Consider the following 16,999-nt stretch of genomic DNA (forward strand, 5'->3'; position numbering starts at 1 on the left):
TCCCGATGCGGTCTCCTTACATTGGAGAGATGGATGAGTTCTCGCAGAACGCTTTAGGTAAAATCTTGACCCCACCACCCCATTGCCGAACATTTCAACTCCCCCTCCCACCCTTCTGCGGACATCCAGGTCCTGGGCCTCCTCTATTGACACTTCCACACCACCTGACGCCTAGAGGAAGAATGCCTCATCTTCCGCCTTGGGACCCTTCGACTCCAGGGCGTCAATGTGGATTTCACCAGTCTCCTCATTTCCCCTCCCTCCACCTTATCCCAATTCCAACCTTCCAGCTCAGCATATCCTCATGAACTGTCCCGCCTGTCAATCTTCCTTCCCACCTATCCGCTCCATCCTCCTCTCTGACCTTTTCCCCTAACTCCATCCACCTATTGCACTGTTAGCTACCTTCTCCCCAGCCCCCTACCCCCATCTCCCATTTATCTCTCCACCCCTCGAGGCTCCCAGCCTCATTCCTGATGAAGGGCTCTGGCCCGAAGTGTCGATTCTCACTTTCTCCCTGATGGCAAAGCTGGCAGCTCTGGTTGTAGCATCCAGTTTGACTGTCCCTCGTACAACCTCAGAGCTGCCTGACACAAGTTAAGGCTACAACAAAGGTCAAAGCATTGCTAACTTCAGCAGGACTTGAAGTAGGCCGAGTCCACATAAATTCTTTAACCTTGGTAGACCTCAGCAGAGATTGATCAGGCTGGCTCCACGTGAATTCTGGGATACTGACTAAGCCCAAATAAAGACATTCCACAAAATCCTCGGAGCCCCCAACAAGGACGACATTATGAGATGACGTATGTGGCACCAGGATTTGGGAGGTCAATCTGATAAATCTCTGAAGTAACAACACAGATCGTAATTCAATGTACTGGTCTAATGGATGACTAACCTCGAGTGATAGTTATTGATAGCTATTGTTAGGTTTTAAGTATAAAGACTCCTGCTTTTCTATCTGTAAGCACAAACTTGTGAGAGACTCAGAACTGTGATCAACTCTCTCTTTTCCAAGTTCAGCAACTCTGCGTGCAGTTTTCTGGTTAATAATGACTGATTGCTTTGTCGGAACAAGGTTTGTTGAGTGTTGTAGATTTAGCTCTCACAGTCTTGTAGCTATTTTTAATCCGTTTCTGCACATGCCTTGGTGCCTCTTAAAATTTCTTTATTGTTTCTGCTTCGATCACCTCCCTTGGCAGAACATTCCAGGCACCTACTACCTCTGTTAAAAAAAAACTTTCCCCGCCCATCTCCTTTAAAACATTCCCCCTCTCATCTTAACCTACACCCCTAGCATTTGATATTTTTACCCTGGGAAAAAGACCATCCACCCTCTCCAGGCCTCTCAATGTTACATGTTTCCAATAGGTCACCCCGCTGCTTTTGACACGAGCACAAAAATCTCAAATTTGTCCAATCTCTTCTTAAAGCTAATGCACCCTAATCCAGGCAACATCCTGGTAAACCTCTTTTGCACCCTCTGTAAAGCCTTGACATCCATCCTATAGTGTGGGGACCAGAGCTGCACACAATAATGTACTCCAAATATGACCAAACTAATGTTTTATATAACTGCAACACGACTTGCCAAATTTTATACTCATTGCCTCAGCCAATTAAGGAAAGTATGCAGTATGCAGTCTTCGGCAGCTTATCCTCTTGCACTGCCACTTGCAGGGAACTATGGACTTGTACCCCTGGATCCCTCTGTATATCAATGCTTCTAAGGGTCTTGCCATTTGTTGTCTACTTTCCTCTTGCAAATGAGCTCCCAAAAATGCACTCTCACACTTGTCCAGTTTAAACACCATCTGCCATTTCTCCGCCAAACTTTCCATCTGATCTACGTCCTGCTGTATTCTTTGAAAACCTCCTTCCCTGTCCACAACTCTATTAATTTTCATGTCATCTACAAACTTATCAATCAGACCACCAATTTCATTCAAATCACATAAATATATGTGTGTGTGTGTGTGTGTGTGTGTATGTATAGGTTGCTTGTTGACTTAGGGACCACCTTGTGATAAGAACAATAAGGTGACATTGCCCCATGAACGACGTTTCTTTTTATCCCTCACCTGTAATCGTGGACCACCAAATCCATGTCAGATGCCATATCACTTGCTCTTCATTCCTCCCTAGAACATGTTGACACCAAGAACAGCTACATAAGAATCCTATTCATTGACTACAGTTCAGTCTTCAACATGATTATCCCCTCGAGACTGATTACTAAACTTAGTGATCTCTGACTAAGCCCCACTCTCTGCAACTGGATCCTCAGTTTCCTGACCCACAGGCCACAGGTGAAGATTGGGGACAATATTTCATCCTCACTCTCAACACTGGAGCTCTCCCCACGGGTGTGTACTCAGCCCCCTACTGTACTCATTGTATACCTATGACTGCATCGTCAAATACCAGACTAATGCCATTTACAAGTTTGCTGATGACACCGCCACAGTCGGTCAACTCTCAGATGGCGACGAAACAGACTACAGAGGTGGAAGACCTGGAAAAATGGTGCACTGAGAACAACCTAACTCTTACTGCCAGCAGTACATTATTGACTTTCAGCGGGTTGTTACTCATGCCCCCCCCACACATTAACAGCACAGAGGTGGTACGAGTGGAGAGTGTCAAGCTGCTGGGAGTGGTTATCCACAACAAGCTTCCTTGGACTCTTCATGTGGATGCACTGGTTACAAAGGCCCACAAAGTCTTTTCTTCCTCAGGCAGCTGAGGAAATTTGGCATGATGGCGAATACCCTTGCCAACTTTTATAGGTGTGCCAGAGAGCATTCTGTCTGGATGTATCACTACCTGGTATGGCAACTGTACCATTCAAGATCGGAGACGGTTACAGAGTGTGGTGAACTCAGCCCAGACAATCACAAAGGCCAACCTCCTATCTATAGAATCCATCTACCAGGCCCACTGTCAAGGAAAGGCCGCCAGCATTCTCAAAGATCCATCCCAGCCTGGCAATATTTTTCTACAACCTCTACCATCAGGGAGAAGGTACAGAAGCCTGAACACACGCACCAGCCGGTTTTGTAACAGTTTCTGCCCCACTATTGTTAGAATACTGAATGACTCTCAAACTCTTAACATTCACCTGGACCTGCGTTTTTGTTTTTGCTGCTGTTTACCTGTTATTTACTATCTATGCAACTTAACTCTGTGATCTGCCTGTATTGCTCACAAGACAAAGCTCTTCACTGTGCCTCGGGACACGTGACAATAAATTCAATTCAATTCGATCCATAGGTTTATAATATTCCAGTTCAATGTTTTTTGGTGTTTTTAAGCCCACCTTCAATTTAAGCAACTGAAACATTTCTGTAATAACTTTTGAAATTCATTTTTTCCCTGTTTACTAAAGCTCAGGTAGTATTAGTGAAAGTTGAGACAGACATTCAGCTTTTCCAAGGAATTAAATTCCTTAATTCTTTGAGTGTAGATTAATTGGGCTTTCACTTGCTTAGTTTATAGATTACAAAAAGTAACACAAGACTCGTTTTCTAGTTAATGGAATGAATTTACAGGATTGCATTTTATTACTGAACAGGGTGACTGAAAAGTATAGTTCCCTAGTCTAAAAGAAAATCAGGGAATTGTTCATAGAAGTTTGATCAAATTTACCAATCCCATTCTGCTAAATGTAGCCCTTAACAAGGAGTACTTAGGTTTGGGTTTTAACTGAAGCAGTATCCCTAAATTCTAAAACAATAAGAGGATTTCTTTTTTGTTCCAACATGGGTGCATTTAAAGGGGCAGTCCCATTGCAAACCAAAAATTTTGAATGCAACTGTGACTCCTTTGCAAAGGTATTCCTTTGAAAATCACAATTCCTGAAGAAACTAGTGTGACCAGTTTGCTGTATTAACAAAACACAGCTAATAAATAAATAACATCAGGAGCATTTTCTTCACTTTGTAATCTTGGTCATCTGCAAGATTTCCAGAAATAAATCCAGGCAAAAGCAGAACAATTCTTCTCATCTAAGATTTCAGAAGAATCAGGTTTAAACAGGAACAATGAACCTAAAGAATTTATTCACATTTAAATGAGTTTTTGAATCAACAGGACAATGCTTTATTAAATCAAGCATCTAAATGGACAGTCTGAATACTTGGGCAACTTGATTGAAGCTTGCTATTATGTACTTTTGTGAGATGCAAAGTACGAGTCAGTAGTACTATAGTTTAGACAGCTCCAAACAAAACGCCACACAGATGAGTGGAGTAGCCATCTCTGGCTTTTATTACAGAACTGCAACTAACCAGGATCAAGAAGCATTTAACCCATTTACAACACAGTCAGTTAGGTCACAGCATGTCTTAGCTAGGTTTCGTTATGCCAACATTTACTGCTGGCCAGACTCAAGTAGAGCCGAACAGTTGCTCTTTCGCCACATTCCTTACAAAGACCCAAAATAGCCACAAGAATAATTGATTACATCAAAAAACAAAGAAGCACTTCAAGCCATTCTCAATTTGTCATAACGCAACATAAGCGACCACAAAATATTGTTTTTGCTTTTTCATTGCAAGAATGGTTTCTATGTTTTCGACTTTTTACATTTTCCTTCAAATAAAGTCAGGTCAATCACAGGATCCTTACAATGATCTGAAGGCGTCATCTGCTTCAAGGCAACTACCATCATCCTAGTGCCAAAGAAAAATCACAGTGTGCCTCAATGACTCCCACCTGGTGGCTCTGTCCTCCATCATTATGATGCGCTTCAAGAGGGTAGACATAGCCCACATTAACTACAGCCTCCCAGATTACACTGATCCTTTACAATTTGCCGACCATTTCAACAGATCTATGGCAATTGCCATCACCCTGGCCCTACGTTCATCCCTGGAACATCTGGATAACAAGTTTACATGCATCAGGCTCCTATTTATTGACTACAGCTTCATCTTCAACACCATAATTCCAAACAAACTCACCTCTAAACTCAGTGACCTAGCTATTGGCTCCCTGCACTGTAATTGGATTCTCAACTTCTAGACTCATAGACCGCAATCAGTAAGAATAGGCCACAGCATCTCCTCCACCATAATCATCAACACTGGTCTCCCACAAGACTGCGTTCTTAGCCCCTTAATATACTCCTTATGCATTCACAAGTGTGTGACCAAATTCAGCTCTAACTCCATTTACAAGTCTGCTAGCGACACCATTGTTGTAGGTTGGATCTCAAACAATGACAAGGCAGAGAACAGGAAGGAGATTGAGAGTAGCATGGTGTCAAGACAACAATCTCTCCATTAATATCAACAAAACGAAGGAGCCGATTGTTAACTTCAGGAAACAGTGGAGGGCACACCCCTGTCCCTATCAATGGGGCCGAGGTAGAAATGATTGACAGCGTCACTTACCTGGGAATGACAAATCACCAGCCATCTGTCCTGGTCTACCCACGTTGACATCATGGTCAAGAAACCACAACAATGTTTCCGCGTCCTCAGAAGGCTAAGGAACTTCAGCATGTTCACAATGACTCTTACAAATATTTATAGATATACTGTAGAAAACATCTTCTTATCTGGATGCATCACAACTTGGTTTGGCAACTGCTCCTCCCAAGACCACAAAGAAACTACAGAGAATTGTAAACACAGCCCAGTCCATCAGACAAACCAGCCTTCCACCCATTGATTCCATCTATACTTCCTGCTGCCTCAGGAAAGCAACCAACATAATTAAAGACCCTGACACCACAGTTATGCTCTCTTTCAACATATTCCATTAGGCAGAAGACACAAAAAAGTTTGAATAGATGTACAAACAGATTCAAGAATAGCTTCTTCCCCACTGTTATCAAACCTTTCAAGGGACCTCTCAAATGCAAATCAGGTCAGACAGTAGCCAAGGAGCAAGAGAATCGATGTTTTGGGCATAAGCCCTTCATGCCTGAAACGTCAATTCTCCTGCTCCTTAGATACTGCTTGACTGGCTGTGATTTTCCAGCACCACACTCTTGACTCTGATCTCCAGCATCTGCAGTTCTCACTTTCTCTCTCAAATGTAAATATCAAAAATCGATCTCTCTCTCTTTCCCTGCACCTTCCCTGTGGCTATAACATTGTATCCTGCATTCTGGTCTGCTACCGATGCACTTTGTATGATACAAAATGCCTGTACTGCATTCAAAACACCAATTTTCACTGTATCTCAGTACATGTCACAACAATAAAAATAAAATGGTTCACATTTCAGTGGAGCACAATGGTGCCTCTAGTCAATTTTCTTTCGTCTAGAGAAAGTTAGGAATTTGAGGAGTCATTTAGAAAAGGTTGTGTAACTTTTACAAAAAGTTTTTTGATTCACATATGAAAGAACTGAAACCAACATGGTCATTCTAAAAGATGAGATTGAACAAACAATCCAGGTCATTTTCAATATATAATTTCAGTTACATCACACTGTAAACTTTTGCTATAAATTCTGTGTCTTACACTCTTATACTCCACGACCACCCGATGAAGGAGCAGCTAGTCCCATTTACCTGCATTTGTCCCATTTCCCTCTAAACTTTTCCTATCCATGTACATATCCAAATATCTTTTAAATATTGTAATTGTACCTGCCTCTCCTGCTTTCTTGGGTAGCTTGTTCCATATATGCACAACTGGCCAGGCTATGCTCTGCTACATGGAGAGTTCCATCTTCATTCAGGTTCCTGACCCACGGTTTTGCTCGTTCCCCGTGGTGGTTAGTATCTGGAGTTCTTGCTGAAGTGAGTTCCCAGCATATTTTTTCTTTTAAAACTTGGATTGTCTCCAGTCTTCTGGGATTGTTGATGACCATGTTTCTCCGGTTATTCGTAGGGTTACTGCCTCTTCTTTGTTCTCCTTATCTATCTCCGAGCAGTTTCATGCTGTTTTTAAATTAGCTTGAGCCATTAAACTGCCACAATGACTCCATAAATATCAGACTCCAATTAGCAGCAAGTGTTGAAACTTTCCATAGCGATGTCCTTTTGGGATGTTTATTGCATTTAATCAGGTTTCAATGAAACAATGCCCCTTCTACTCAGTGACTGCTCCTGACACCAACTGTGTCTAGTTAAATAACCAGCTCTTGGCTGTCACCATTCACCGGATTCTCAGTCCGGCTCAGCAGCTCAGGCCAGAGCTGCTCACACAGAAACATGTCCAGACCCGTTTCAGCAGTTCTCCATGTTTCTTCAAAATTTTAGCTGTTAGCCAAATACCACATTCAATCCTTTGATCCATTAGATCATTCATTATCTATGCATCACTCATTTCACTAGTTCAATGCCTTTGGGATCCACCTACCTCTCAAACTTCTACAAATGGCATCAGCAGCAAAATATGTATTATTTACTTCCAATACATATTAATTACAGCCATGCATTTAAGCGATTAATCATCTAATTTCTAAACCATTTTTAAACCAGTTGTTGGTTAATCTCTGATTAATCCACAATTTCCCATGATGCATTAATATCAATAGGACAGTTTGCTACACCAAAGCAAATACCAGCAGTATAGCTCAGTGAGAAATAATACAAACCTATGAATGATTATCTATATTCAGTCCCAGAACCACAGTAATTTCTTTAATTTTATTCTAAATGTTCTCAACCCTTTGTTCTACCTCCACATAAGAAGGAAATGAAAGGAACACACAAAACCTAATCTGTGTTAGCTGCTCTGCTACTAGTTCTATTTAATGGTACCTTAAATATTTGTACACAAGTCAATATTGGTGCACAAAAGTACAAACTCCACTGCCTTTCTTTGCTATTGTGCATAGCCTATGTAACAATCCATGGTATCCATGGTTTGGAGATGCTGGTGTTGGACCGTGATGTACAAAGTTAAAAATCACACAACATCAGGTTATAGTCCAACAGGTTTATTTGGAAGCACTAGCTTTCAGAGCGCTGCTCCTTCATCAGGTGGTTGTGGAGGACACAATTGTAAGAGACAGAATTTATAGCAAATGTTGACAGTGTGATGTAAATGAAATTATACATTGAAAAATCCCTTGATTGTTTATTAAGACTCTCATCTGTTGTAATAACCATGTTAGTTTCACTTCTTTCTTATGTAAAGAACAAAACTGTTTTTAAAAGTTACATTCTCAGGTTAACTTTAACAATTGGTGTCAGCATAAATAATTTGTTGAAGGTGTTAGCCCTCTGTGTGCTGTTGTCTGTGCTATAATGTTTAGACTGATTCTAATCTAAAAAATTAGTTCACAGAGTCTTACATGGATTCATGCAGTTTTTGAGCAAAGTACAATGTAACTCTGCAAGTACAAATTCACCCCACAGACGTATGTGTGTATGAGTGCATGTGGTGTGTGCATTCATGCGCGCATGTGTTGTGTGTGGGAGCATGTGTCTGGGGTGGGGAGTTCTAAGTGTCCTTGAGAGAAAGTGTATGTGTATGTGTGGGAGCGTGTGTGAGTATAAAGAGGTCTAATTCTGTGAGAGGGTGCATGTGAGAGTGTGGGAGTGTATGTCTCTGTAGATGTGTGTGAGAGTATCTGTGTATAGGAAAGTGTGTGTCTGTGTCTGTGTGTAGGAGTGTTTGTGTGTATGTATAGTGCAATGGTGGTCACCTGTAATGTGACATGAACCCAAGGTCCCGGTTGAGGCCTCCCTATGTGGCCTCTGCTCAGCCACTTTTCGCTGCTGCCTGTCCTGAAGTCCACCTTAGAGGATGGTCACCCAAAGGTCCCAAGTCGAATGTCCTGGACCACTGAAGTGTTCCCCAACTGGGGAGGAACCCTCCTGTCTGTTGATTGGTGTGCGGTGCCCATTCATCCGTTGCTGTAGCTTCTGCTCAGTTTCACCAATATATCATGCCTCAGGGCATCCTTGCCTGCAGTGTATGAGATAGACAATGCATAGGGAACTCTGAAGGACTGATGAATCTAAAACATACACAAAGCCAATATACCAGGACGTCCCAACCTATCAGGCAATGGGACTCTGTGTGAGAAGCTCTCTCGCAATGTCGAAGGCAGCTTGAAACCCATTGTACAGGAGACTCCCAATTTCTGTTGCGACACTACACATTTCTTACAGAAACTCAGCATCCACAGACTAATCAAACCGGGAACACTCCTCATCACAACGGACGTTTCAGCACTCTACACCAGCATCCCCCACAATGATGGTGTCGCGGCAATAGCCTCAGTACTCAACACCAACAACTGCCAATCTCCAAACACCATCCTAGACCATAAGACATAGGAGTGGAAGTAAGGCCATTCGGCCCATCGGGTCCACTCCACCATTCAATCATGGCTGATGGGCATTTCAACTCCACTTACCAACATTCTCCCCGTAGCCCTTAATTCCTTGTGACAGCAAGAATTTATCAATCTCTGCCTTGAAGACATTTAGCACCCAGGACTCCACTGCACTCTGCGGCAATGAATTCCACAGGCCCACCACTCTCTGGCTGAAGAAATGTCTCCGCATTTCTATTCTGAATTTCCTAGCGTCCACCCTTTCCAAGCCATGTATTATCTTGTACGTCTCTATTAAGTCTCCCCTTAATTTTCTAAACTCCAATGAAGACAATCCCAGGATCCTCAGCCGTTCCTCATATGTTAGACCTGCCATTCCAGGGATCATCCGTGTGAATCTCCGCTGGACACATTCCAGTGCCAGTATGTCCTTCCTGAGGTGTGGGGACCAAAACTGGACACAGTACTCCAAATGGGGCCTAACCAGAGCTTTATAAAGTCTCAGTAGCACAACGGTGCTTTAATATTCCAACCCTCTTGAGATAAATGACAACATTGCACTCGCTTTCTTAATCATGGACTCAACCTGCATGTTTACCTTTAGAGAATCCTCGACTAGCACTCCCAGATCCCTTTGTACTTTGGTTTTACGAATTTTCTCACCGTTTAGAAAGTAGTCTATGCTTTTATTCTTTTTTCCAAAGTGCAAGACCTCGCATTTGCTCACGTCGAATTCCATCAGCCATTTCCTGGACCACTCTCCCAAACTGTCTAGATCCTTCTGCAGCCTCCCCACTTCCTCAGTACTACCTGCCTGTCCACCTAACTTCGTATCATCGGCAAACTTTGCTAGAACGCCCCCAGTCCCTTCATCTAGAGATCATTAATATATAATGTGAATAGCTGCGGCCCCTACACTGAACCCTGCGGGACACTGCTCGTCACTGGCTGCCATTCCAAAAAAAACCTTTTATCCCAATTCTCTGCCTTCTGTCAGACAGCCAATCCTCAAACCGTACCAGTAGCTCACCTCGAACACCATGGGCCCTCACATTTTCTTCCTCTGGACCCATGGTGATATCACTGTTTTATCAGTGACTCCTCAACAAGTTTCATCGCACCATCAAACTCACCATGGACTATTCTCTACTATCTGTCTCATTCTTGGACACATGCATCTCCATCAAGGAGGAGCACCTCAGCATCACACTCTACTGCAAACCCAGACGCCTCCCAATGCTATACTTCTCCAGCTTCCACCCAAAACATATTAAAACAGCCATCCCCTATGGGCAAGCCCTATGCGTACACTGGATCTGTTCAGATGAGGAGGAACAAGATGGGCACCTTGAAGTACTCTAGGATGCCCTCATAAGAACGGGGCACGATGCCCAACTCATCGACTGCCAGTTCCAATGTACCATAGCAAGGAACCATAATGACCTCCTCAGGAGACAGACACGTACTGCAACCGACAGGGTACCCTTCCTCGTCCAGTACTTCCCAGGAGCCAAAAACCTGGGGCATGTTCTTCACAGCCTGTAACACATTATCAATGGGGATGAGTACCTCGCTAAGACTTTCCCTACACCTCCACACTCACCTTTAAACAACCACCAAACCTCAAACAGATCATTGTTCACAGCAAACTGCCCGGCTTTCAGGACAACACCATACAACCCTGTCATGGTAGGCTCTGCAAGACATGTCAGAGTGTTGACACGAATACCACCATTGCACGTGGGAACACCTCCCACCATGAACGTGGCAGGTACTCATGCAACGGGGCCAACGTTGTCTCTCTCATACGTTGCAGGCAAGGATGCTCTGAGGCATGGTACATTGGCGAGACCAAGCAGAGGCTACGGCAATGGATGAATGGGCACTGCACAACAATCAACAGACCATCGGGTGACCATCCTCCAAGGTGGACTTCGGAACAGGCAGCAGAGGAAAGTGGCCGAGCAGAGGCTGATAGCTAAGTTCAGTACCCATAAGGAGGGCCTCAACCGGGACCTTAGGTTCATGTCACATTACAGGTGACTACCATTGCATTATACACACACACACACACACACACAAACACTCTCTCTCACAGACTTAGACTCCTTTACACACACACATACGTATACACTCTCTCTCAAAGACACTCACAGCCCCTCACCCCAGACATATACACACCACATGCACACATACATATATATATTTGTGGGGTGAATTTGTACTTGCAGAGTTACATTGTACTTTGCTCAAAAAAATGCACGGATCCATGTAAGACTCTGTTAACTCAGTCTAAACAGTATGGCACAGACAGCACAATACAGGGGCCAACACCTTCAACACCCTCACCTACTGACACCAATTGTTAAAGTTAACCTGAGAATGTAACTTTTAAAACAAGTTTTGTGATTTACACATGAAAGAAGTGAAACTAACATGGTCATTCTAACAGATGAGAGACTTAACAAACAATCAAGTTATTTTTCAATGTATAATTTCAGTTACATCACACTGTAAACTTTTGCTATAAATTCTGTGTCTTACAATCGTGCCCTCCATAACCACCTGAAGGAGCAGCGCTCCGAAAGCTAGTGCTTCCAAATAAACCTGTTGGAGTATAACCTGGTGTTGTGAGATTTTTAATATGGTATCCATGGCCTCGAATTTCTGATGCTTTGAGATACTGCTTTATGGGTTCTGGATGTCTTGATGTAATTCTACAACTAGTTCTCTCTGTTGATGCTGTAGCTCCATCAGTCACAAGGTATTTTTTCAAGCCATCTTTTGGTGCCTATTATTAAGATCAAATACCGTATGTGGATGTATATATAGTTTTAAAATCTGATGCATGTATTAAACAATACCAATAACTGATCGGCATGGACGGGTTGGACCGAAGGGTCTATTTCCATGCTGTACATCTTTATGACTCCATAATACCAGTTCTATCATTTCATTTCCCATAGTTAGGAGTAAGTACTTGGTCCTGACAAGATTTTTCTCTTCAGCCGTCCAGATTGAAATATACGTTATAGATTATAAATGATGTTTCTTCCAGACTTGTAGAGAAAAGGCTGGCAAACAATATCTTAGAGGACACAGACTTGGCCTAATGGATGCCAATCTGTTTCTGACCCATCGAGTGAGCTCTGGGAAGTGTTCTGCACTCCAAACCCATTTCTGGGGAGTTTGATTATTCTGGTTTCACAGTCAGCTGAAGGCAGTTGAGAAGAAAGTGAAACCCTGCCTGGTGGCAGCAGAGAAATTGCTGCTGAGAGTTCAGCTGGAGCTGGTTGCTACTGACTTGGGAAGAGCTGCAAAAGGAGTAAGAGTGGAAGAGTGATGCTGGTAAAGTACAGCAAGTCAGGCATCGTCTAAGGAGCTGGTGAGTTGATGTTTCGGACATCAGCCCTTCATCAGGAATGTTTTTCCAGCTCATTCCTGATGGAGGGCTTAAGCCCGAAACGTCGATTCTCCTGCTCCTTGGATGCTGCCTAACCGGCTGTGCTTTTCCAGCACCACACTCTTTGGCTCTGATCTCCAACATCTGCAGTCCTCACTTTCTCCTGAAAAAGGAGTAAGTTGGGTAGATACATCCTGATTCTCAATTCCCTCTAAAACCACGTGGTTTTCTCCAGCATCCAACATGCTGCCTGATCTGCTGCGCTTTTCCAGCAACACATTTTCAGCTCTGATCTCCAGCATCTGCAGTTCTCACTTTCTCCTATGTATCAACTGAGGTCAGGGATTCCTTGGGATAGCTCGCTACATATGCTATTTCTGCAGCTTTACAACTCCCATGCAGTGGGAGTGCACATGCTATTTGTATCTCGGGAACACTTTGCTGTCCTCCGTATATTTCACATCCTGTTCTCCTAACTCCCTCCTCTACCATTGAAGAGTCACCAATAAAAATAAATGTTTAATCTCTCCTGTTCTCCCTCATTTTGTTTTGGCCCAAATGATTCCTTGAGGAGATATGTTGTCCATGCCTGGCCACCGTGTGGTTTAGCCCTTGTAGATGCTGTCCATGCCTGGTCGCCGTGTGGTTTAGCCCTTGTAGATGCCGTCCATGCCTGGCAGTTGAGGAGTTTGCTCCTGTTGATGATGTTCGCTGCTAAGAATATGGGTGTGTGGGTTCTTTAGACAGAAATACCTCATCCCTGCAAAAATAAGGGCCCATTGGGCAATATAATTTTGACTCAGTGTCATTGTTAACATGTCCATCTAGTAAAAGCTAAATTGTGACAATATTCCTTCAGAATTATAAAACATTTCAGACAAATGATGAGGAATACAGCACCACCTTGCAAATGACTGATGGGGGTCTTTTACATGGCGTTAATCCCTGTTCAACTGGATCAAGATGGTTACCAGAAGGAGTTGCCCCTGCCATTCCCAAAAGACTGCTGAAAGGGTCAGGGTCATAGCGATAAGTTCAAAGTCAAAGGGCAAGCCTGCGATTATCAAAGCTGGCTAACTAGCCAGTGCTTATTCAATTGCAACAATGGCTTAAGTATATTGGTCTCCCCACACCATAGTGTGTTTTTCTTCATTAAGTCCGATTATGGGGCCAATGTAATGCGATAAAACTGTCAATATGATTTCGGCAATAACCTTTGACCTAAAAAGCACCCGAGGGATGTCTCAACTTGCCCCCTCACATGACTTGAATGACCTTTATCTGGTTTTCATCCACCTCTTTAACCCTGGGTGATGGTAAAACCCAAGCAGGTGACCAACCTAGACCTTTTTAGGTTCCCCTTCAACCTCAAAATTAGCCAATAGTGTTTACAATTCACTGAGGAGCTGCAGATGCTCACTCTATAAAGCATCCATATGCTGCACCAAGCAATCAAAGACCAACAGATCCTAAGCTAGTTTTTGGGTGAAAAGTGGAAGGAGAGAGTTATGAAAGCTCTGGTGTAGACATCCAAGTGTATAGATGTCTTCAATGTAAAAGTGAATTAAAACTGGCAGAACCCATTAATGTCCAAGACAAGGAATCACTTCACTAATGGACATTGTCTCCTCATAGTTTTCAGATGAGTCACCGCAGTAGAGCTGTCGGAGGAATAATTTTATTCAACTTTCTGTAGTCAATGGTTACCTGCCATGAACCATGCGGCTTCCAAACAGACCACACTGGAGAGTTATCGGTAGTGCCCTGATGGTGCACTTTCACGTTTGTGAATTGTATTTTTTTTCCTGATTAGTCTGGATCTATACTTCGCAATTGTTCCTTTTCATATCCCATGATTTCTGATAGCTAGTCAGGCTGACTAGCATTTGGCAGATAGTCTGAAATTTTCTCAATTGCTTGATCTTCCTCTCCAGTTCTCTTAATGTTCCCTTCGTTCATCCTCAACTTCTTGCTCCTATAATTCCTCCAAAGAACATGTTACAGTGACAGCTTTATAATAATTTCATCTTTCTTTTACCAAACTGTACTTTTGCAGTGGCCCCTAATCTCTTAACTACTGGTCCTGGAACGGTTGGGGTGATTCCTTTATATTTCTGCCTATTGAACCACTTACCTTGCACACATTTGGTAAAGCAATACCACCATGAATCCTCTCTAATTACTACTTTTCCTTCTCCTAATTAGACCCCCCCCCAGGATCTTCCTTCAGTTGCTGAGTTCTCCTTTCTCCAGGTGATCCAGACTCAGTGAATAATTTAATTACATCCCTGGACCACCCGAGGAGGCCAGCTGGTGACTGTAATGGCCTTGCAGTCCGCTGAAGAAAGTCAAGACTAGGCTTACAGCACACAATCCTAAATGGTTCTCACTGAATTCCCAAAAATCCCCGTAATGTATGTAATACCTTTACTGAAGAACTTAGGTGGAACACTTTCAACGGTATTTTCCATACAATACTTTTACAGGAATGCTTCAAGTGTCCTGTGAAGTCCAGCCCTTTACAGAACTACATGCAAAACTAGATGGAGCACATTAACTGAAGGGTTGAGAGTGAGATATTACCGACTTGTAACTGAACTGGCCAGGTTCCGTCTTTATTCAGGTTCCTGACCCACGGTTTTGCTTGTTCCCCGTGGTGGCTAGTATCTGGGGTTCTTGCTGAAGTGAGCTCCCAGCATATTTTTTCTTTTAAAACATGGATTTCTTCAGTCTTCTGGGATTGTTGATGACCACATTGCCCCGGTCATTCGTAGGGTTACTCCTTGTTCTTTGTTCTCCTTATCTATCTTCGAGCAGTTTCATGCTGTTTTTAAATTAGCCTGAGCCATTAAACTGCCACAATGACTCCATAATTCTCAGACTCCAATTAGCAGCGAGTGTTGAAACTTTCCATAGCGATGGGACACCTTTTGGGATGTTTATTGCAATTAATCAGATTTCAATGAAACAATGCCCCTTCTACTCAGTGACTGCTCCTGACACCAACTGTGTCTAGTTAAATAACCAGCTCTCAACTGTCACTATTCACCGGATTCTCAGTCCGGCTCAGCAGCTCAGGCCAAGGCTGCTCACACAGAAACATGTCCAGACCCATTTCAGCAGTTCTCCATTGTCCATGTTTCTTCAAGATTTTAGCTGTTAGCCATATGTCTACCACCGAAAGCATTAATTTTAAAAACATTTCACAATAGTGCACCAAGCCGATACTGGTTGATCCTGTTTCGAAGCTGAAAGCCAATATAATACAGATGCAATAAACAGCTGCATCTTGAAAAATGCCCTTTTATATTGTGATATTTTCCAGCTCCTGGTAACTGGTGAATTTTACCGACTCCACCAGTGTGTGGTCCTGGATGGCGGTTGCTTGGAGTAGTTTGCTGCCACCAATCCTCAGTTACCTCAGGTTTATCTAGCGGTCTTTGGTAAAGGATACAATGCTATTGAAAGGAAACGTCAAAAGAGGCATTTTTAAAAAATTGGTACAACTCATTCCTGATGAAGAGCTTAGGCTTGAAATGTCAATTCTCTTGCTCCTCGGATGCTACCTAACTTGCTACGCTTTTCCAGCACCACAGTCTCGACTCTGATCTCCAGTATCTGCAGTGCTCACTTTCTCCCACAACTATCTTTGGGGTCAGGCATAATTAGGACCTTATGAAACTGGTTCAGATAGATCTGCTCCCCTTGAACATCTTATGTCCACTCATATACGGTGAGACATTAGAAATAAAAAGGTAGAGCAAATAGAGCATGAATACCATGAACAAAGCTTTCCTCCCCCCATACTTAACCAATACGTATAAGTGGTGCAGGAATACTGTCCCTGCCTCCGAGCCAGTAGGTCCCGGTTCATGTCTCACTTATGCCTGAAGAACGTGTGCGTGCGTCTTAACAGGATTGTGACATTCCTGATGAAGGACTTATGCCCGAAAGATCGACAGTCTTGCTCCTCAGAAGCTGCCTGACCTGCTGTGCTTTTCCAGCACCACCCTTTTTTGACTGATTCTCCTGCATCTGCAGTCCTCACTTTCTCAGTGTGTCATAACATGTCTGACCAGGTTGATGAAACTAACCTTTACATTGATGTATGGCCAGTGCTCATGTCATGTCTACTGTCTCAAGAAGCCTTGGTTTAAGTCCTACTTGCATCCAAAGGCGGTCCTTTTGTTTTATTCATTACCAGAATGGGACCATCGCTGGCTGGCCAGCATTTATTGCCCTTCAACCAACTGGCTTACATGGCCATTTCGGAGGGCAGTTGAGAATCTACCACATTGCTTTGGGTCTGGAGTCAAAAGTAGGCCGGACCAGGTGAAGAAAGCAGAT

The 16,999-nt window shown here is 43.2% G+C and overlaps 1 protein-coding gene across 2 annotated transcripts in view; it reads right to left on the reverse strand.

Moving 5' to 3' along the window:
• zbtb38 (zinc finger and BTB domain containing 38) overlaps nucleotides 1-16,999 on the reverse strand; it is a 117,482-nt gene that overhangs the window by 78,204 nt on the left and 22,279 nt on the right. Inside the window, exon 1 of one of the 2 annotated variants that reach the window (XM_060833990.1) lies at nucleotides 5,397-5,454. The exons of the other annotated variant lie outside the window; for it this stretch is intronic. Coding sequence (XP_060689973.1) covers nucleotides 5,397-5,450 — 54 coding nt within the window. The 5' untranslated portion in view covers nucleotides 5,451-5,454. Of the gene's footprint in view, nucleotides 1-5,396; nucleotides 5,455-16,999 lie in introns of those variants that run through there. 2 annotated transcript variants of the gene reach the window in all.

The sequence above is a fragment of the Hemiscyllium ocellatum genome, chromosome 13 (assembly GCF_020745735.1).
Source record: "Hemiscyllium ocellatum isolate sHemOce1 chromosome 13, sHemOce1.pat.X.cur, whole genome shotgun sequence".
Taxonomy (NCBI): domain Eukaryota; kingdom Metazoa; phylum Chordata; class Chondrichthyes; order Orectolobiformes; family Hemiscylliidae; genus Hemiscyllium; species Hemiscyllium ocellatum.